The sequence below is a fragment of the Lathyrus oleraceus genome, chromosome 6 (assembly GCF_024323335.1).
Source record: "Lathyrus oleraceus cultivar Zhongwan6 chromosome 6, CAAS_Psat_ZW6_1.0, whole genome shotgun sequence".
NCBI classification, from domain to species: Eukaryota; Viridiplantae; Streptophyta; class Magnoliopsida; order Fabales; family Fabaceae; genus Lathyrus; species Lathyrus oleraceus.
In genome coordinates this window covers 517,353,021-517,376,272 of record NC_066584.1, presented here as the reverse complement: position 1 = coordinate 517,376,272, position 23,252 = coordinate 517,353,021, and the positions used below count along the sequence as shown (strand labels likewise).

The 23,252-nt window shown below is 37.0% G+C and overlaps 1 protein-coding gene across 1 annotated transcript; it reads left to right on the top strand.

Annotated features, from left to right (window-relative positions):
• The first annotated feature begins 18,023 nt into the window (after positions 1 to 18,023).
• Positions 18,024 to 18,611, top strand: LOC127096528 (uncharacterized). The gene has a single exon (XM_051035089.1). The coding sequence runs from the start codon at positions 18,024 to 18,026 to the stop codon at positions 18,609 to 18,611; it is 588 nt and encodes a 195-aa protein (XP_050891046.1).
• The last annotated feature ends 4,641 nt before the right edge of the window (positions 18,612 to 23,252 follow it).

Sequence of the window (23,252 nt, the reverse complement as noted above, 5' to 3'; positions counted from 1 at the left end):
GGATTAATGGTGTATAACATTGGATTAAAGGATGAAATCAATATGAATTTTACACTTTTGCAGCATGCGAACAGGTTACCAATTAAATATCCATTGTTTTTCAAACAAATTTTTTTAAAATAACTAACACTTTAGAGGGCGCTTTGTCCAGAAAGCGCCCTCTAAACACTTTACATTGACAACTTTAGAGGGCGCTTTTTCCTGAAAGCGCCCTCTAAACACTTTACATTGACAACTTTAGAGGACGCTTTTTCCTGAAAGCGCCCTCTAAACACTTTACATTGACAACTTTAGAGGGCGCTTTTTCCTGAAAGCGCCCTCTAAACACTTTACATTGACAACTTTAGAGGGCGCTTTTTCCAGAAAGCGCCCTCTAAGGTGTCCCTTTATGGACCACTCCAGAGGGCGCTTTCTTCTGAAAGCGCACTATAATGTGGCCACTTTAGACAGCGCTTTCTCCAGGAAAACAAAGCGTTGTCTTTACCTATGCCAGCGCCACTTTAGAGGGCGCTTAAAAGTGCTGTTATAGGCCAAAATAAGCGCCCTCTTTTCCCTTATTTGGCGTAGTGACATAAAAATCTAGAGAAACAACAAAAAAAATTAACTTTATAATGACACATACATCATTAATGTTTCAATTAAAAAGTTGGTTAGAATGAGGATTACCAGTCAAGTTCTAGTAAAAACAAAATCTAATCGAATGATACTAGTTGTTAGAATAAGAACGAATGCATAAAATATATCTTTAACCTTAGGATTTTACTTTCATGTGGAAATGTCATTTTTACTGTACAAGTGCACATAATATTTATTTAACAAAGTTTAACATAATTTCTAAGTTAGGGAAATTTGATAATTTTATTCAAAATAAAACATCACACATATAAACTAATCTAAAAACAAGAAAAACATACTCCCCTCCCCCGATACACCCCCTCCTCTCTCTCCACACACACAATGCTTAAACAATACATTATCCCAATGCAAATAATATAAGTATGGAAAATGAAAAGAGTCTAGAATACAATTTTCTTTGTTCATGTTTCCATATGAGGTATTATTCGTGTCCTACAAAATAAACATAAATAAAAACAAAAAAACTTAGATAAATTTTTTGCGGATTTCCTCTTACACAACGCTTTTTTAGGTCATTAACTTAACCATTGTTTTTTAATCAAAATTCAGGTTCCTTCAAACTCACATCTTCAATGGTACACCCAATTTCTTTAGGGTACCTTTTAACAATATCCAACCAATTTTTAGTTCCTTCTCATTTCTGAATAATCGACATGTGTTTTCTCTCAACTGAACCATTTTCGTGTGAAGTGTATGGACATGTAAGTTTATGAGATATGCCTAACTCCATTAGCTATAACCATATTGTACAAATTTAATGGTAATGTTAAACTGAGTTTTGACAAATGCAAAAAAAAGTGTAAAGGCATGCATAGTTTCAAACTTTTATTTGATAAAATACAACCATGTATATCTAGTATGTGCATCTACAAAATTTATGTAGTAGTTAAAATCATAATTAGATGAGAATGGATAATGACCCACATGTCACTATAGACTAAATCAAAAGGAGCATTATAAACATTTAATGACAAAGGAGCATAAAGTATATGAGATTTTCCTAAGAAACATGACTTGCGAAAGTCAAGAGTACCTTTATTCAAAATAACACTACTACAAAAACTATATTTCACCTCAGTTAAGAAAAGGTTTTCACCTCGTTTGGGTGTCGAAGTAGCGTAAGGAGGGGTGTTATGAAAAGTGCACTACTTTTCTCCTCGAGTCACTGCCAATCAAAGTAAAAATTGGTATTCATCATGGGTTCGATTTCCAGCAACAACATTTTCAAAATGGCACGTTGTAATGAGAATCTCACTTTTCCACCTCGATTAGAAGTTCGAACTAAGATAAAATGTAGGTCCCCGCTTTTCCCCTCAGTTGAGACTTTTAAACGAGGGGATAGGTGTCAGAGGATCACTTTTCTCCTCGGTTGGAACTTTTAACAGAGGGGAAATCTAATGTATCTTTTGTCACTACTGTGCTTCTACCAATTATGGGGTAAATGGGATTTATTTAAAAGCATAAACTTTGTTTTTTGGTTAATATATTTATTTCATAAAAACATAATCATTTATTTAACAAAGAATACATTACAATCTAGAGAAGATATTGCAACCCAAAAGAAAATGGTGAATGGTAAAAATAAATAAATAATAAAGCAATACAATGTGTTGTTTCCTTTTCAATTTCTTACCACTCACCATTTTCTTTTTGGGTTGCAATATTTTCTTAAGATGAAGCAATATATTTTTTTCTAAAGTAATGATTATGCTTTTACGAACGAGATAAATTTATATATAAAAAATGTTATGGTTTAAGATAAATTTCCCTGATTGATTATTGATTCCTTGAACAATTTTCATTTTGTTCAGCCTAACGTGTCAAAAGCACAGTAAACTGACAGAAAATACAACCTATAGAGATATAATATTAACATTAGGAATACAAAAATATAACATATTACTTTATCATTCCACTATGTCAATTCCCTTCTGAACGTGAATTATTTCTTCATGATGAACCTGTGCAGAAACAATTCATCTGTACTTTGTGACTCAATGTCAGTCCATCGTGTTGGTGTAAGCCCTAGAGGCCAACACTTTTGGTACTTGTATCGAATTATTTATTAATAATAAAAGGCTTTTTCTTTATTATGTTTGATTAATAAAGTCCCTAGAATAGCTAGTCTGTTTAATGTATCAAGTGTGACTTGATCATGAGATCACATTAAACAAAAGGACACTATTCTTAAAGTATCCGTAGTTGAGCTTTATTGTGAAGTGGGATAACATTAAAGCATTAAGACTATTATGTTTGTAGACTGATGATCACACCTCATGGATCATGGATAAAGAGTTATCAAGTCTTAAACATAGGTATGAATATTAAGAGTAATATTTATACCGGATTGACCCGCTATGAGAATACTATATAGAAAGTTATGCAAAGTGTCATAAGTTATTCTCATGGTGATAATAGTGTATACCACTCTTCGACCTGAAACCACTATGGATCCTAGATGTAGAGTCGAGTGCTTTATTGCTGATCCAACATTGTCCGTAACTGGATAACCATAAAGACAGTTGATGGGTACTCCACAAAGCATGCTGAGGGACATGAGTGTCCTAGATGGAATTTGCCCATCCTGCGTAACAGGATAAATGTCTATGGGTCCAATATTGAACTGGACAAGGATGACACGGTCTGTACCTTGTGTTCAATATAGACATAAGGGCAAATGGGTAATTATACACATAATTATTATCACATGAGGTTTTGTCAGATAACATGACATTTTCGTGTCTTGGGTAGCAGTGATGTGTTGCTAGATACCGCTCACTATTTATTATGTTAAATGTGTGATTTAATATAATTGCCAACGTCGTGAAAACCTACAGGGTCACACACAAAGGACAGATTGATGAGAGATAGAGTAACTAAGGAACATCGTAAGGTACGGTGCACTTAAGTGGAATACGAAATATGGTAAGGTACCAAATACTTAAGTGATTTTGGCATATTATGAGATATGGGCCAAAATACACTTAAGTGGGCTTTTTAGCTTAAAGCCCACACAAGTGGATCTATAAATAGAACCCTTGGGTAGAAGCATTGTCACTCAAATTAAAACTCAAGTGAAGACTTGGAATTTTGTATCCATCTCTCTCTCACTCAAAGCCTTCATTCGTACCAGCTAGCACTGAGATTGAAGGAATCCGTTCGTGTGGGCTGAGTAGAGACGTTGTCATCGTTCAACGTTTGTGATCGCTCCGTGGATCTGTATCAAAGGTTTTGATCGTTACAAAAGATCTGCACCAAAGGTTTGAGTCGCCACAAGAGGTAACGATTCTATCACTGATCATGCCCATTCGTAAGGATCACTAAATGGAGAAATTTTAAATTCCGCTGCGCCTTGGATGGCAATTCTCCTTAAGTGGTATCAGAGCCACTTACGAAACCATGAATCTGATAACTGTTTTTGTTCTGTAATAATATGATTAAAGACAAGAATCAAATATTAAATTGAGATCAATCAAGTTATATATATATATATGATATATGTAATCCTGATGCAAAATACATTATATATGGTATAGTGTTCTCGTTTCGTTCATTCAAACACTCAATGATTGTTTTCCTTTGAGTGATCAATGGTCGTTTGCTTCTTGATCCGACATTAGTATGGTGAAGCAATGACGTGTTGATCAATCATACTGAATTAACAATCGAGATGTGTTTGACGGTCTGAAATTGGTGCATCAGGGTTAGTGACGACACAAGGGTTGTGTTATCAGAGAGTTATGCGATTGGGGTTATGACTGCACAAGAGTTGTGCTTTCTAAACACTTTTTGGAACAGTGTTAACCGGTTAACGCGTATGGTTAACCGGTTAACGCAATACGAAATAAAATTTTTGAGTTTTTCAAACAGTGTTAACCGGTTAACGCTTTTGGTTAACCGGTTAACGCAAGACGGAAAACAGTTTTCCAAGAGATTTTCAAACAGTGTTAACCGGTTAACGCATTTGGTTAACCGGTTAACGCAAGGCAGAAAACAATTTTTAACAGATTTCAAACAGTGTTAACCGGTTAACAGATATGGTTAACCGGTTAACGCAAGGCAAAATTCACTAACTCAGTGCTTTAAAGTATCAAGTGTTGATGTGAAAAGCGACGTCGATTTTAAATGAATTGTTCATTAAAATTTCGGCCAGGGGCGCTGCCCCTTCAACCCCGCAAGGGGCGCTGCCCCCTTGACCCCTGTCCGCTGAACGGTCATCGTCCGCTGACCGGGCAGCGGAACACCCGTTCCCGCTGACCGGGCAGCGGACCCCCCGCTAACTCTGCGTAGTGTGATCGGTCGTTGAAATTTAATTTGATTTTAATTAATTAAAGGAATTAATAATAATAATAAAGTGTTTATTATTGTCTTGTGGTGATCGGTTATGGCCTTAGTTTTCCTTTATTCTGATTTGGGTTTTAAAATACGACCTGCGTGTCGTGCCTCTCTCTTAATCTCCCAAATGTAACTTCTTTTCTCATCTCACTCCCTCGTATGTAAAACGAGTTTCATTAGTAATGATATGAAGAAAAGCAAAGAAGTCAGTGCCAAAGGAGGACAACCTTGAAGATCTTGCTTGGAGAAGCTTAGATCGTTGTTAGGTTAGCTTAGGTTCTCTCATTGGCTTGGGAGAACAATTGCGCTAGGGGCCATAACTGTTTCATTATGTATGTATGTATGTTGATGCATGTGAATGTATGTTGATGCATGTGAGAGACGGTTTATATGATAAACAAACCAGTGAGATCAGAAAAATTGCAATTCCCTCAAATTAAATATTAAGTTTATGCTTTCCAAGTTTTAACACTCATCAAGACTAGTAATGGATAATGTAGGTTTCGCCTACGCGAGGTGCATGTTCTATATTAGTAAGGTGCGATGGGATAATTGTAATATCCAACTGTTAAAACAATGGGTCAAACTTAACTAAACAAATTATAATAAGATTATATATGTTTAGAAGCAAGAGTTGGGAATAATCTATATGATGGATTGGAATAAGGAGTTATTCACCCAACTGAAATTTTCGAGAGTTGTATGAGATACAATTGGAAGGAGTTCCTACCTAAATAACCTAGTTTTGTGTAATCCGCCTACGCGGACTTAGAACGAAGTGAAATATGGATCTCGACCCACTAGAAAATCTTCCAACGGGATTTTCCGAATCAGATGATGAGGGTCATTTATTTTGAGTAAAATAGTGGGAGCATATTTAATTAAAGGCCTAATTAAATATGTCAATGATACTTATATTTTCATTAATCCTTATGTAGATTACCATGACAGCAAACACCTCTAACAACATTTTGCGATCAATCCTTGATAAGGAAAAATTGTCTGGGACAAATTTTCTGGATTGGCACCGAAACCTGAGGATTGTCCTCAAACATGATAAAAAGCTGTATGTCTTGGAGACACATGTTCCTGAAAAGGAACCTCCTAGTTCTGCACCTAAGGCAGAAAGAGATGCTTATAAGAAGCATGTCGATGATGCCAATGAAACTGCTTGTCTCATGCTAGCTACCATGAACTCAGAATTGCAAAAGCAACATGAGAACATGTCGGCATTCGATATGATCGAACACCTGCAGTTGCTCTATCAAGAGCAAGCAAGGCATGAGAGGTTTGAAGTTTCAAAAGCCCTTTTTCAAAGCAAGTTAGCTGAGGGAGCCCCTGTAGGTCCCCATGTGCTCAAAATGATTGGGTATGTGGAAAACTTTGAGAGATTGGGTTTTCCCCTCGAAAAGGAACTTGCGACTGATTTGATCTTGCAATCGTTACCAGATAGATTCAGTCAATTTGTCCTAAATTTCAATATGATTGATATGGACAAATCTCTTCCTAAACTGCTCGCTATATTAAGGACTGCCGAGCAGAATCTGAAGTCAAAAGGGAAGTCCATTCTGATGATCGAAAATGGAAAGAGACAGAACAAAAGGCCCACTAAGCAGGGTGATAAAGGGAAAGGCAAGGAAGTTGCCAAACCCAAATTCACCGTTGCTGCTTTAAAGCCTAGTGGAGGCATAGCAAAAGAAGGCACCTGCTTCCATTGCGGTAAGACCGGACACTGGAAGAGGAACTCCCCAAAGTACCTAGAAGATAGGAAGAATGGAGTAGAGACTTCAACTTCAGGTATTTTTGTTATTAAAATTAATTTATCTACTTCTGCATCATGGGTATTAGATACTGGATGCGGTTCTCACATTTATACAAATGTGCAGGGGCTGAAAAGAAGTAGAGATTTGGCAAAAGGTGAAGTTGACCTACGAGTTGGCAATGGAGCAAAGGTTGCTGCTTTAGCCGTAGGGACTTATGTATTGACTTTACCTAGTGGTTTAATAATTCAGTTAGAGAACTGTTATTATGTACCTGCAATTAGCACGAATAGTATTTTCGTTTCTTGTTTGGACAAGCTTGATTTTTCATTTATAATAAAGAACAATTGTTGCTCAATTTATTTGAATGATATATTTTATGCTACTGCACAAATGAACAATGGACTATATGTCCTTGATCTTGAAATGCCAGTTTATAGCATTAATACTAAAAGGATGAAACCAAATGAGTTAAATCCAACTTACCTTTGGCATTGTCGATTAGGCCACATAAATGAGAAACGCATTTCCAAACTCCATAAAGATGGACTGTTGGACTCTTTTGATTATGAATCATATGAGACATGCAGATCTTGTTTAATTGGAAAGATGACAAAGTCTCCATTCACAGGAAAAGGTGAAAGAGCTAATGATCTTTTGGCCCTCATACATACTGATGTATGTGGACCATTGAACATACCATCCAGAGGAGGTTTTCAATATTTCATCACATTTACTGATGATTTCAGTAGATATGGTTATGTGTATTTAATGAAACACAAATCAGAGTCCTTTGAAAAGTTTAAGGAATTCAAGAATGAAGTACAAAACCAACTAGGTAAGAATATTAAAACTCTTCGATCAGATCGAGGTGGTGAGTATTTAAGCCTAGAGTTTGATGACCATCTGAAAGAGTGTGGGATCCTATCCCAACTCACTCCTCCTGGAACACCCCAATGGAATGGTGTATCTGAGAGAAGAAATCGAACCCTGTTAGACATGGTCCGATTCATGATGAGCCACGCCGATCTTCCAAACTCCTTTTGGGGACATGCACTATTGACAGCAGCTTACACACTTAACCGTGTTCCATCCAAAAAGGTTGAAAAGACACCATATGAGATATGGAGTGGTAAGAAACCACATATGTCTTACATGAAGATTTGGGGTTGCGAAGTTTATGTGAAACGACAAATTTCAACTAAGCTTGAGCCCAAATCTGACAAATGCTTATTTGTGGGGTATCCTAAAGAAACAATAGGGTATTACTTCTACAATCCTTCAGAGGGCGAAGTGTTTGTCGCTCGAACTGGAGTTTTCCTGGAAAGGGATTTTATTTCCAAAGGAATCAGTGGGAGGAAAGTAGAGCTTGAAGAAATTCAAGAATCACAAAGCATCGATACACCTTTGGAGGAATTAGAGCAGGAAACACAAGTAGTTGTGTAAGAGCAACCTGCTCAAGTAGAACAAGACCAGCGTAGGTCAAGCAGGATACGTCACCTACCTGAGAGATATGGATATCTCATAACAGATCAAGGTGATATATTACTCATGGGTCAAGATGAGCCTGTAACCTACTCATGGAATCTTCGTTTTGATGAATCAGTAAAACAATATGGATTCATCAAGAACGAAGATGAGCCTTGTGTCTACAAGAAGGTTAGTGGGAGCATGATCGTTTTCCTGGTATTATATGTAGATGACATATTACTCATTGGAAATGATATCCCTATCCTGCAACAAGTAAAGTCTTGGTTGGGGAAATGCTTTTCTATGAAGGACCTAGGTGAAGCAGCCTATATATTAGGAATCAGAATCTATAGAGATAGATCACAAAATGCTTGGCCTAAGTCAGAGTACATAGACATAGTGCTGAGACGCTTTAATATGAATGATTCCAATGGTTATGTGTTTTGCTTAAATGGTGGCGTTGTGAGCTTGAAAAGTTCAAAGCAAGATACAGTTGTTGATTCTACAACCAAAGCCGAGTATATTGCTGCCTCAAGTGCAGCAAAGAAAGTTGTTTGGATCAAAAGGTCCATTAGTGAACTTGGCATAGTTCCTGGTATTGTGGTTCCCGTTGGTCTCTATTATGATAACAATGGTGCTTCGCACAAGCTAAGGAGTCCAGATCTCACCAACGATCCAAACACATACTTAGGCGTTATCACCTCATTCGAGAGATAATAGATGGAGGAGATGTGAAAATATGTAGAGTACCTACACTTGACAATATTGCTGACCCACTGACAAAGCCTCTTGCATAGCAGAAGCATGATGGCCATACTAGATCAATGGGCATTAGGGGTATGCCTGATTGGCTCTAGTGCTAGTGGGAGATTGTTGGTGTAAGCCCTAGAGGCCAATACTTTTGGTACTTGTATCGAATTATTTATTAATAATAAAAGGTTTTTTCTTTATTATGTTTGATTAATAAAGTCCCTAGAATAGCTAGTCCGTTTAATGTATCAAGTGTGACTTGATCATGAGATCACATTAAACATAAGGACACTATTCTTAAAGTATCCGTAGTTGAGCTTTATTGTGAAGTGGGATAACATTAAAGCATTAAGACTATTATGTTTGTAGACTGATGATCACACCTCATGGATCATGGATAAAGAGTTATCAAGTCTTAAACATAGGTATGAATATTAAGAGTAATATTTATACCGGATTGACCCGCTATGAGAATACTATATAAAAAGTTATGCAAAGTGTCATAAGTTATTCTCATGGTGATAATAGTGTATACCACTCTTCTACCTGAAACCACTATGGATCCTAGATGTAGAGTCGAGTGCTTTATTGCTGATCCAACGTTGTCCGTAACTGGATAACCATAAAGACAATTGATGGGTACTCCACAAAGCATGCTGAGGGACATGAGTGTCCTAGATGGAATTTGCCCATCCCGCGTAACAGGATAAATGTCTATGGGCCCAATATTGAACTGGACAAGGATGACACGGTATGTACCTTGTGTTCAATATAGACATAAGGGCAAAGGGGTAATTATACATATAATTATTATCACAAGAGGTTTTGTCATATCACATGACATTTTCGTGTCTTGGGTAGCAGTGATGTGTTGCTAGATACCGCTCACTGTTTATTATGTTAAATGTGTGATTTAAGATAATTGCCAACGTCACGAAAACCTACAAGGTCACACACAAAGGACGGATTGATGAGAGATAGAGTAACTAAGGAACATCGTAAGGTATGGTGCACTTAAGTGGAATACGAAATATGGTAAGGTACCAAATACTTAAGTGATTTTGGCATATTATGAGATATGGGCCAAAATACACTTAAGTGGGCTTTTTAGCTTGAAGCCCACACAAGTGAATCTATAAATAGAACCCTTGGGTAGAAGCATTGTCACTCAGATTAAAACTCAAGTGAAGACTTGGAATTTTGTATCCATCTCTCTCTCACTCAAAGGCTTCATTCGTACCAGCTAGCACTGAGATTGAAGGAATCCGTTCGTGTGGACTGAGTAGAGACGTTGTCATCGTTCAACGTTCGTGATCGCTCCGTGGATCTGTATCAAAGGTTTTGATCGTTACAAAAGATCTGCACCAAAGGTTTGAGTCGCCACAAGAGGTAACGATTATATCATTGATCATGCCCATTCGTAAGGATCACTAAATGGAGAAATTTTAAATTCCGTTGCGCCTTGGATGGCAATTCTTCTTCACATCGATACTACCACCTTATAATATTCAAGAAGACAACATGGTTTTATTTAAATAACATTTCATAAAAAAGTTGCACATTGTCATACCTCAATTTTGCCCTACCATCTATCTATCCTTTAACCTTTTTGCATTTTTAGGTTTATGTCCAGTTGAATTTAGGATAATTTAGGCATGGTCATTCATTTGCATCCATAATAAGTCATTTGGCCTATGGCCATAGACATTCAAATTTAGACTTGGTGTATGGTTTTAAGGTCTTCATGTCATGCATACGTTTACATCTTGAGTCATATGGCACTTGCATTGTTTTGTCATTTAAATTTGGTTTATCATTTTTCATATGCCATTCTTTTTAGTCAATTCTCACATACATAATTCTATGTCCCTTATGGATGAGAAAACTTATCCTACTTTGTTCAATGCGCTTTCAAAATATTATGGCATAAGACATTTAAAGTGCAATATTGGAATAAGCATTTACGATTCATAAAATTAGTTATTACAATTCAATAAAAGAGCATTTTAATTGTCACATAGTTTATGTATCCACTACATTATGTTTAAATAAGATACAAAAAAATAAATACATAAAAAAATAATAAGAGAGGTGTCCAAGTTTAAGGCCCACATGCCTTCCTTCTTCCCAGCATCATCATCAACTCATACTATCACCATCATCTTTTGCATTCACCAACATGCTCTCACATACACCCTGCAATACAAATGAAACAAACCCAAAGCATCATAAACATATCATGCACATTGATTTTAAGTTAAATTGTAATATACAAAATTAAATGAAATAATTTGAGAGGCAAGGCAAAATTCGTGCACTGCATCATTCCAATATCAACACCAAACATTACAAAACATCAGTATCACATACATACATACTTTTGAATTAACATAAATAAATTAAATCAAACAAAAAGTAAAAACAAACTCAAAGCAGCAAGCAGGAACACATGACTCCTTATCTCACATTCACAAAAACATCACCATGATCATAACACTCATCTTACATTCCAAACTATCATTAAAGATGCACAAAGTCTAACATAATTTTGCTCTCAATTTCATCACAACCATTCCCTTAATCTAGTTCACGCGGATCACTATTGAAATCTCCCCCCAAAAATTATCTAACTAATTCTTCCCCTCTCTTTTGTTCACCCAACTCACCTATAAAATCCCACTCACTGCACTCCCTAAAAAAAAGAAGAAAATCATCTGGAACCTCTGCACAAATCCAATTCACTCCTTACTCTAAAGCTCACCTTAAAAACTTCTTAGACTTCTCATCAAATTATAAGTAAGTAAAGCTAAAACTCACATCCACACTCACGGGAGCTCAAGAGTCAAAAGAAAAAGGAGACACGAGAAGAAAAGCACAAAAAACAACATTCAGAAGCAAAAAAGACTTAGATTACATACTTTAGGTCGGTCGGAACCTCTTCGGAGTTGCAAAGCTTCAGCGAGGTCTTCTTCCCCCTCTTTGATATGCATTATTAGTGATTACTTGCTTATTTCATGTTTGTCGCATGTCTAATTACATGATTTTAGGATTTTACACCATTAATTATTGAGTTTTCAATTTAGGGTTTCATTTTGGGAATTGATTTGAATTGGTTGCTTGTTCAGTTAAATTGATAGGGTATTTATGTTTAGCATAGGGTTTTAGGCTAGGTTTATTCAAATTATTTTGGGTTTTAGATATTTGGTTGAATCTGGGTTGTTGGGCCGATGAACATAATATGTAGTTTATCATGCTCTTCATAATTTAGATTGCATAGATATTTTAAGTGAAAAAAGGTTGAGTTTAGTGGTTTGTGTGGTAGGCGGTGAGAGAAAGACTTAGAGAGGGAGAGGGAGAACCAAGGAGAGAGAAAGGATCTGGGGTTATGAGTCGTCACATAAGGGACTCCCTCTTTAGTGGATTTATGGAGAGAGAGCGGGACTAAAACTGGAATTTTAGTGGATTTATGGAGAGAGAGCGGGAGGAGAGAGAAACACCAAAATTAGGGTTGGGAAAGAAAAATTTGGGGATTTCTAATCCCGGTGATGCTTTTGAGGAAATTGGGAAAGAGGGAGAGTGGATTCCGGTCATTCGAGGTAAGGGAGGTTTCAAATCCAAACGCTGGGATATTGTGAAGAAGGGTTTTGGGAGGAGGGGAGAAATCACTTCTTTCTTCTTTTCTTCAATTCCTGATTCATTCAATGCTAGGGATCTTCATGAAGTCTTCTCCAGGTTCGGCGAGGTCGACGAAGTGGTTATCCCAATGAAGAAAGATGTTCGAGGGAAACGTTATGGTTTCGTGAGGTTCTTTGATGTTGTTGACTCAACAAGGCTGGCGTGCAAATTGGATAACATCTTTGTTGAGAATGTCAAATTGCAGGTCAATTTACCTAGGTTCTCCAGGAACTCGAAGTTAACTGCGCCTAACCGTAATCAGTATCGAGGTAGAAGGTTTGGTTGGGAGGAGAAGTCGCGTGTGGGGGAAGGTGAAGAGAGGAAGGGTTCTTCTTCGCGATTTGTTGATTCTTTCGCCAAAGTGGTGACAGGTGGGAACAAGGGAGTGATAATGGCTGAGGTGGTGAGGCATTGTGATGTGGGTACTAAGGTGCTGTTAGGAGGTCCTGGTAAGGTGAAGGAGGATGGACAGGCAGGCTGTTCTGAGGTGGCTGATGTTAATAAGATGGTGAAGAAACTCGATGCTTTGAAGCTGATTGATGCTGCTAAGGGAGTCTCGCATTCTGGCACTAGGAAGGATTCTGCTAGTGAGGCGGCGGTAGCTCTGGAGTTCAATACTGATTTGGCTAGGGATAATCCAAATATTCTGAAGGCGTATGTTGGAGTGGTCCGAACGTCGGGTTTGGCTTTTTCGATGCAGAAAATTATTCAGGCTGAAGGTTATTTTGATTTTTCCGTCAAGCCCTTAGGGCCTAATCTGTGCATGTTCGAAGATGTGGAGGAGGGGGCGGTAGAGGCTTTTGTTGATGAAGGGCATATTTGGTGGAGCAAATGGTTTACATCAATTGATAGATGGAAACCTGGGCATGTGGATGAAGAACGACTGATGTGGGTTCGCTGTTTAGGTATTCCGTGTCATGTTTGGACGGATGATTTCTTTGGTGTTTTTGCGGGCTTGTTTGGTTCGTATGTTCAGGCTGATTGCAATACAGCTTCGCGGAAGGTGTTGGATTCGGCGAGATTGCTGGTTCGAACTAAAAGAAGAAGGTGGGTTAATGATCTGTTCCAAGTAAAGATTAATGGACTGCTTTTTGACATTACTGTGGTGGAAGAGGTGGGAAGGGTCTTTAGTGAAGCTGTTGATAATTGTGCAATTAATTCTTTGAATGAGGCGTTGTCGGAGGATGATGATGAATTAGGTGATGTGGGTGTAGAGACTCATCATGTGTTTGAGGAAGACGATTTGATTCTGCGGGAAAATTTTGAACAACCTCTTGGACACAGACCTGCTGCAGTTCAAGCAGAGTCTGTTGCGTTTCCTGGTGTAATTCGAGGGCATTTACGGACTGTGTCACAGGATGGAGGGTATCCTTTGGATGCGGCTGCAAAGTGGAGTGATTGTCATGGTATACGTACAGAGTCTGTTATGCATTCTGCTGTGAATTCTGTGCAACTGGTTTCACAGGTTGGTGGGAAGACGCTGGATAAGGGGAAGGTGAATTGTTGTAGGCGTGGATACTGTTGGAAGGAGAATTCGGATGCGATAGTTTTAGAAACTGAGCAATTTGTTTCGTCGTCTTCGGAGACTGCTGGCTCTTGTGTGCGGGTGTCTCAAGGAAGAAAAAGGCTCTTGGTTGGAGCTGACGGTTCGGTGGGTGCTACGGCAGATTTGGAGAAGGGAGAGTCTGTTGCGTTTTCGGTTGATGTGGGTGCAGGTGGGAGGTTGGCTTCGGGGAGCTTTGAGAAAACAGTTCAGTGTGCGGATCTGGCACGGTCTGGAGGTTATGCGCTGGACAGTGAGGCGACATTGTCTGGGACGGTTATGGGTTTGAAATTTTTGGTTGGTGGGCAGAGATTGGGGAATTCGAAGGATAGGAGGTTTGATATTGATTTTTCTGGGCTGAGAAGTGGAAACAGAGGCAGCAATAGTGACAGGTCAGAGACTATTTCTGAGTTCCCTTTATCTAATTTTAAATTGAATAGAATTATTTCTGCTCGCGGTAATATTGAGGGGGATGGTCAGCTCCTTTCTTCTTATGATTCTGTAGAGGGAAGTGATAGTGTGAAACAGGTAGATGAGGATGAGGTTAATAGTGGAGTGGCGCGTATGATTTGGAATAGAGCAAAATGTTTGGGGTTGACGGGAGGAGGGTCGGACAGCCTACAAATTAGTGCCATTAAAATGAGGGAGTTAGCTGATAAATGTGTGGTTTCTTCGGTGGATGCAAAATCAAATAATTTAAAATGATTATTGCGTCGTATAATATCCGTGGGTGTGGATGCAATGCTAAATTGCATTCTTTGAGAAAAGTAGTTGGAGATTCAAAGGCAGATGTGTGTTTTATTCAAGAAACCAAGATTCATGCTATTGATAGTTTTCCTGTGGACTCTGTTTGGAGTGATTCTATTGCGGATTGGAGTTCTAAATGGGCAGTGGGTAGATCGGGAGGTATTTTAACTTTGTGGAAGAAAAAGTCTTTTATCCTAGTTTCTAGTTTTGTTGGGGAAGGATTTCTTGGTATCCATGTGTTGTGGTCCGGTTTCAATCTTTTCTTGGTGAATGTGTATTCCTCTTGTTTTATTGAGAAGAAAAAGGCTTTTTGGGGGAGGCTTGTAGAGTTTAAAGCAAAATTTCCAGATGGGTTGTGGTGTGTTGGTGGTGATTTTAATACTGTTCGGGTTAAAGTGGAAAGGAATGGTATATCGAATAATTTTAATCTAAAAGAGGCGGAGGACTTTGAGGATTTTATTAGCTCGATGGATCTTGTGGATGTTCCTTTGATTAATAAGAAGTTTACCTGGTTTAATTTGGATGGGAGTGCTTGTAGTAGGTTGGATAGATTTCTCATTTCTGAGAAATTATTTGACTTGTGGGGTGTGGGAGGGATTGTGGTGGGGGATAGGTCTATTTCAGACCATTGTCCTATTTGGTTAAATTGCAAGATTGTGGATTGGGGTCCGAAACCTTTTAAGTTTTTTAAAGGGTGGTGTGAGCATGATGATTTCACTCCTTTGGTGAGGGATGTTTGGAAGAATACTTTTAGGGGAGGGAAGGCGAGCTATATTTTGAAAGAAAAATTGTTGGCGGTGAAAATAAAATTGAAGAGTTGGAATAAAGAAGTCTTCGGGATGCTTGATTTAAATGTGGATAAAGCGGTGGGTGAGCTTAATTCGTTGGATTTGATGGTGGCGGATTTAGCGGAGGATGGTTTGGTTGATTCAGTGAGGAGAAATAGAGAGGTGGCTTCGAAAGAGGTGTGGGATACTATGTTTTTACGAGATAACTTTTTGCGGCAAAAAGCTAGGTGTAATTGGATTCGGCTTGGGGATACTAATTCCAAATTTTTTCACTCCGTTATGAAAGGGAGATTTAGGAGGAATAATATTGCTTCTTTGATTACTTCAAGAGGTCGATTGGAAGGTGTGGAGGATATTAAAAGTGAGATATTTAATCATTTTAAAAGCCGCTTTACGGAACCGATGGAGAATAGGCCGACCTTGGATGGGCTTAATTTTAATGTTCTTAGTTTGGAAGATAGAGATTTGTTGGAAGCTCCATTTCAAGTGGATGAAATTAAAGAGATTGTGTGGTTAAGTGATTGTGATAAGAGTCCGGGACCGGACGGTTTTCCGCTTGGTTTTTTGAAAAAATGTTGGAATTTTGTGAAGGATGACGTGGTGAATTTCGTTCAAGAGTTCTATGTGTGTGGTGTTCTTTCCCGATCCGCGACGGCTTCTTTTCTTGCTCTTATTCCTAAAGTTGATTGCCCGATAAGCATTGATGAGTATCGTCCTATTTGTTTAGTGGGTTGCTTATATTGGTTAATATCAAAAATTCTTGCGGCGAGATTGAGATTGGTGATTGGTAAACTTGTGTCGCCTTTTCAAACGGCTTTCATTGAAGGGAGACAATTATTTGATGGGGTGGTGGTGCTTAATGAGATATTAGACTTTGCGAAAAGGAAGCGTAGGAAATGTATGGTGTTGAAGGTTGATTTTGAGAAAGCCTATGATTGTGTTTCATGGGGTTTTCTTAAATTTATGCTTAGAAAAATGGGTTTTGGTGAGTTATGGATGAAGTGGATGGAAGGGACGGTTTTTTCTAGCTCGGTATCAATTTTAGTTAATGGGAGCCCAACTTTGGAATTTAAAACTTCTAGAGGGTTGCGTCAAGGAGATCCCCTCTCTCCTTTTCTTTTTTTTTGTGGGAGAAGGTCTTGCGGGTATGATGAGGAAAGCGGTTATGTTGGGATTATTCAAAGGTTTTGCGGTTTCGGAGGATATTCATTTTGAGATGCTCCAATTTGCAGATGATACGGTTTTAGTGTGTGATGGATCTAAGGAAAACTTATGGTGTATTAAGACCTTATTGAGGGGTTTTGAATTGGTGTCGGGGTTGTGTATTAATTTGAAGAAAAGCAAGTTGTATGGTGTGCATGTGGAGGATTTTATTTTGGAATCGGCGTCTTCTTTTCTAGCTTGTAATTTGGAAAAGATACCTTTTACTTTTCTCGGTATTCCAATTGGAGGTAATCATAGACGCAGAATTTTTTGGTCTATGATGATGGCAAAGTTGAAGAAGAGACTGAGTGGTTGGCGAAGGAAACATCTTTCTCTTGGAGGTAAGGTTACTTTACTCAATTCGGTGTTAAACAATGTGCCTATCTTTTTACTTTCTTTCTTTAAGGCTCCTAAGTGTGTTTTGGAGGAAATTATCAAAATCCAAAGGAATTTTTTATGGGGGGATGGTGGTGGAAGTAGAAAAATGTGTTGGGTTAGTTGGGATAAAATTTGTCTTAGAACGGAGGAAGGTGGTTTAGGTGTTAAGAATGTGGAGTGGTTTAATTTGGCTTTGATGAGTAAATGGGGTTGGCGTTTTCTTAATGATAAGCATGCGATTTGGTTTAAATTACTCCAATTTAGATATGGTAGTGGTTTGCAATCTCTTGGTGATGTGGTATCGAAGCCGACTCTTTCTAATTACTCCCTTTGGTGGAGAGATATCCGGTTGGTTTGTGGAACTCCTCTTGGTGGTCATGATTGGTTTGGTGATTCAATTTCTTGTAAATTGGGAAGAGGCAATTCTATTCTTTTTTGGAAGCATTGTTGGTTGGGAAATAGTTCTCTTAAGCTTCTTTTTCCTCGTTTATTTGAGGTTTGCTCTTTTCCTAATGCTCTTGTGATTAATTGTGGTTTATGGGAGAATGGGGGTGGAGTTGGAAGGTGGGTGTTGATTCAACCTTATTAGTAGGTGAATTATTGGAGGATTGGAAGGAGTTAATAGAGATTCTTAAGGATGTGAAACCGTGTACGAATGGGGTTGATAAATTAATTTGGTGGAGAGATGTGGGGGGCTTTTCGGTTAGGAATGCATTTAAACGCTTGTATACTTTGAATATGGCTATTTCTAATGGTAGTGAATTTAGATTTTGTGAACTTAAAAGATTATGGAAAGCTACTATTCCGTGGAAAGTCAAGTTGTTTGGGTGGAGATGGATCTTGGGAGCCTTACCGACGAGAAAAGAACTTTGGCATAGAGGTGTGATTTTAGGGGTGGAAGCTTCTCTTTGTCCCTTATGTGATTTAGAAGAGGAATTTGTTGGTCACCTTTTTCTTAAGTGTGGTAAAGTTAAATATATATGGAAGGAAGTGTTCTCGTGGTTTGGCTTGGATTTTGATGTTCTATTGGGAAGTTCGGATATTGATACTATTGTTACCGGAGAAGATGTGCTTTTATTTCTATTAAATTCTTTGGATGGTAGAGTGAAGTCATCTTTTTTCGCTTTTATTTGGCCTTTGGTTTGTTGGAGCATTTGGAATGCTAGAAATAGTTTGGTCTTTGAACACTCTAATTGGAATGTGGTTGAGATTTTATTGCTTATTAAATCAATTGGGTGGGATTGGATTTCTATTTTGTCTAAGGGGAATATAGATATTACTAGAGATTTGTGGTTTGCTAATCCTGCTAATTGCATTGGATTGTAACTTTGTTCCTTTTGTATTGGGTTGCACCCCTTGTGCGTATTAATACAAGTGATTATCAAAATAAAATAAAATAAGGGACTCCCTCTTTTTCTTACATCTCTCTTGTTTTGACCCTTAACCACACGTAGGCGTCCTTTAGCCATATGATTCGTTGACTTGGAGTAGTTGGTTGCCCCTTAGTGTGGACGCATGTGCTCATTACCATGTGACTCCTTTAACTTCTCCCCCTTAGATCTGCATGGCATCTAATCATGTAGGAGAGGTTGAGTCAACAAAGGTTGACTCCCTCATCCCATTGGAACAACGCTTGGGCCATCAATGTTGGGCCCAATATGCTTTTACCACCCTTTCCCCTTTTCCAATTCAGTTAGTTTTTTTTATTTCTTTTATTTTCATGGTTTATTTTTTTATGGGCATTGGGTCATGTTTGGTTTTTACTATTTTCATAACCCCAAATATTCTTTCACCCCCATTCTCTTAATATTTTATCATTTATTTTATTTATTTATTATTTTAGTTAATTAAATAATTAAATGATACTTGAAATTAAATATTTATCCATAATTAAAGTCTTGATCCAACGTCAAGAATTTTCTAAATCAAATTCTAAAACGTTTTAAACGTATAATCAAACGCTTGGTCACTTTGATTCCTTTTCAAAACTAATCATCTCGAAAGCTCTTTTCGCAATAAATAACGGGTTGAAAAAGGTTGGGTTGGACATACTTGTTCCTCGTAACCTCGAATATTCGTGTGATGGTCGTAATTAGCCTACCATTCGAATATTTGTTGTCTATCTTAAAAACACATTAAATAACCGAATCGAAGTTACTCTTTCGTGGACGAAAAATATTGGGTTGGACGTACTTATCCCTCGAAATCCTGAGTAATTATGTGATGGTCGTAATTAGCCTCTCGCGCGAATACTCGTCTCTCATTAAAAAACACTCAACCAATAAACTCTTTTCTGGCCCCCGTGTGATCAAAAACTTTTTCAAAAAGAACATTGTTTAGTCAGTTCTACCGCGACACAAACAAACATTTAAAAGCCTCCAATTACGAGCACAAGCAGCGTTTAACCGTTGGAATGCGATCTAAACATTCTTTCAATAAAATCAACCAACAAATACGTAGTTTTCTATGAAGAACTACGTTGCTTTTAATTCTTCATCGCATCTGAGGATAGGCATGAGTGAGACCTACAATCTTGTCAAACACCCTAATAAAAACCTTTTTTGCGACCCTTTTTTCTTTTCCCTTTGAATCTCTTATCACCTGAAGAAAGAAAACAACATAAGCTAACATTCTATTCACAAATCTAACTAAATGGTTCATGTTGAGTATAATGGATGTGAGGGGTGCTTCCCATTGCATAATCGACTCTCGAACCCGAATTTGGTTGCTTTGACTATTTTGTCTTTCTTTTAAGAGTTTTATCGATATTTTCCCTCTCCTTCTTTGGAATAAATAAAGTTCGGTGGCGAGTCTCTTTAATCATCTGTGAACGTGCGATACGCTCATATGTCATATTTTTCGTAATGCAACAACTGACGACTTTGCTGGGAATATTGCTTCTGCAAGCGAGAGTCGGGCGTAATTTAGTTCAATTTGCGATGAATGATTACCATTTTTATTTGTTTTCTTACGATTTCTTTTCTTTATCTCTTATGTGTTATTATTTTATAATGTGATAGATAACTAGAACTAGCTATACTAAAATTTAATATATTTTACTTTTAAATAATAGAAGATAGACCATGACTTTTAAATATTAACCTTAATGTATGCAAGATGAGATTAGGAAAGCAATATAGTCCATTAGAGTCAAGAAATCACTCAAGGAGAACTTCCTTAAAACCCTGGAATTTTACATATCATTTGTTAGTATCAACTTTAAACATGAAAAAATTATCCTTAGAAAACTTTGAAATAGATAACACATTTCTTGTGATTGAAGGAACATAGAGAATGTTATCAAGAACTACATTACTCTTTGGATTGAATTTAGAGTAAACAAAAGATGATCCAACATACCTAATTTGTAAGATTTGGCCATTTCCTATATGCATTTTATTATTTCCTACATATTATTGATTATTATGTAAGCAAAATTCAAAGGGTGTAAGGGGATTGAAAGCCCCTGAGCCGGAATTGTGATTCAAGCTCAGATGGAATAGAATACTCTTGTGTGTATGCACGAGGTAGATGTGTAATAGCTATCATACAATTGCTTATAAATATGAGTTGGAACCTTTCTGTTTTTCATCCTTTTCTGTGTTGATTTCCAACTCATCTTGATTGAGAATTGTGAGGAACAAAGGCTTCATCATATTTGTGCGAGCAATTGTTTGTAGAGTGACCAAACGTTTCACATAGTTAGCTGGTAGGTTGATTCCCATATGTGTAGTTCCACTACCACACCCTTTAAATATCAAATCTTGTATTTTTTTAAACTATGAGAATATAATGATAAAATTGTTGGTAACGTGGAGATGTTAGGTCTAATTGAGGGGTGCGAGGTAAAATTTTCTTTCAAAAAAAATATATACCAAATGTAATAGTAATTAGGATCAAATAAATTTTATCCAAAATAAAACGATATTACTTTTCCCATCTTTAAGGATGCTAGTACACCACGATGAAAAGTCACAAAAATGTCTGGATTTCGAAGATACATCTTCTGATGTATCCAAATTATATTATTTTATAACCGTCCAAAGATATATATATATATAAAATATAAAAAGACAAATGCGAATTTTCAATTGTTCACCCTCATCTTGTAAAGTGAATAAAGTAATATCCTAAATAAATAATGTTGATATTATGTTAAAAAAATTACAAACATCATTATTTTCATATTCTCCACATTTTATGGTATCTAATTGAGTTTTTAGTGAAACTCTTATCTAACTCGTACTCTCTCCGATCTCAAATATAAACAAACAAAAAAAAATCAATTATCTTAAATATAATCAAAAATCATCTATATTTATTACATTCAATGTTATTATTTTAATTTATTTATTTTTTACATTTTTAAGTTTTTAAAAATTTTCAAAGAAAAAGTAAGAGTAAAGTTAGAAAGAATGTAAAACTTAAATATATTTAAATATTTTTTTTTCAAAATGGTGAGTTTTTTTTTTAAAATTACTTATACATCGAAGAGCATGTCCAGCGTTTGGTTTTCTCTATAGTTTTCCATCTGATCATGCGCAATATTATTACTTCCTTCATTTTTTTTTATTATAAGTCGTTTTTAACTTTTCACATATATTAAGAAATGTAATAATTATGATATGAAAAAGAGAAATTATGAAGGATTTTACAAAATTGTTCTTCATTAATTGTATTGAACAGATAAATTGACATAATTAAAAGGATAGAGAATAAAAAATATTTAAGGTATAATAAAAAAAGTAACATTAATAAATCATTGATATTATAAAAATATTTATATTGTAGTATAAAATATTTTTTCAAAATAACTTATAATACAAAAAATGGAGGTAATAAATGTTTCCATTGGAGTTCGCCAAACTGTCAAATGTGATTTTTTTACAAAAATAACCCACTTTTTCAAGGAAATTCCCAAAATACCCCTGGTTTAAAAAAAAAACCCAAAATACCCCACTTTTAGGAGGAGTCTCCAATTAAATTGGCGACTCCTCTTAAAACTTGAATGGAGGCGCCAATTGGATTGGCTAGGGCAGGGCAGGTGCCCTAGCCAATCCAATTGGCGCCCATGTGTAGGTTTTAAGAGGAGTCGCCAATTCAATTGGAGACTCCTCATAAAATGCATTTTTTGTCTTATAAATAGATGCGTTGTGTGACTAATTGTTCCATATCTCATATAATCATTTGGCTATCATGTTTGGTGTTCGTCGCCGATACGGAAATGTGATTTATGCGAGAGACAAACCTCAAATGCTGATGCTGTTTTGGAACATCACCACGTTCGATCAACTGAAGAGGGAGATGGTTCGTTGGTTAGATGGGAAAATACCAGAAGGGGAAAAATCAGAAGTATTGAGAGACTTGACAGTATCTTTGGTTGGGTGCGAATGAAGACTGATAAGGATGTTAGGGAAATGATGTTCGGTCGAGACGACATCAATTTGATTGTTGTAATCAGTTAGAAATATTTATGTTTTCAGATGTTTTGTACTGATGTTTGTTGTGAACCTCGTTGTAACAAGAACTTAATGATATATAATGATTGAATGTTACAGAAATACAATGTTACAAAAAGCTTAAGACCTAGATGATGCTCCTCGATTGGGACAATTGTTCTTGTTGTGTCCTGGTTGACGACAGATACTACATAATCTTATCATTTTATCTGTGGAATCCATCTCTGTTCTGATACGTGTGTTGTTTGGCCTTCCTTTCTTCTTTCTACGCATCTCGTCATTGTGCCAAACAATATCACCTTCATATGGAGGCCAGTAACCCTTCATTGGTAGTACTGAGAAGCTTTGAGTATATACATTCATGATGGTGTTGGCCTTGTACACATCAGATAAATGGATGTAAGCGTCTTGACGAGTATAAGCTCATGCTGCTATGACATGGGAGCAAGGTATGCGGAAGGCCTGGAATTTTCCACAATCGCACCAACTTCTGTTTAGTCTAACAGCG

What these genes read in the sequence shown, in the direction of transcription:
- LOC127096528 (XM_051035089.1), top strand. Translation starts at nt 18,024, where the DNA reads ATGGCTATTTCTAATGGTAGTGAATTTAGATTTTGTGAACTTAAAAGA.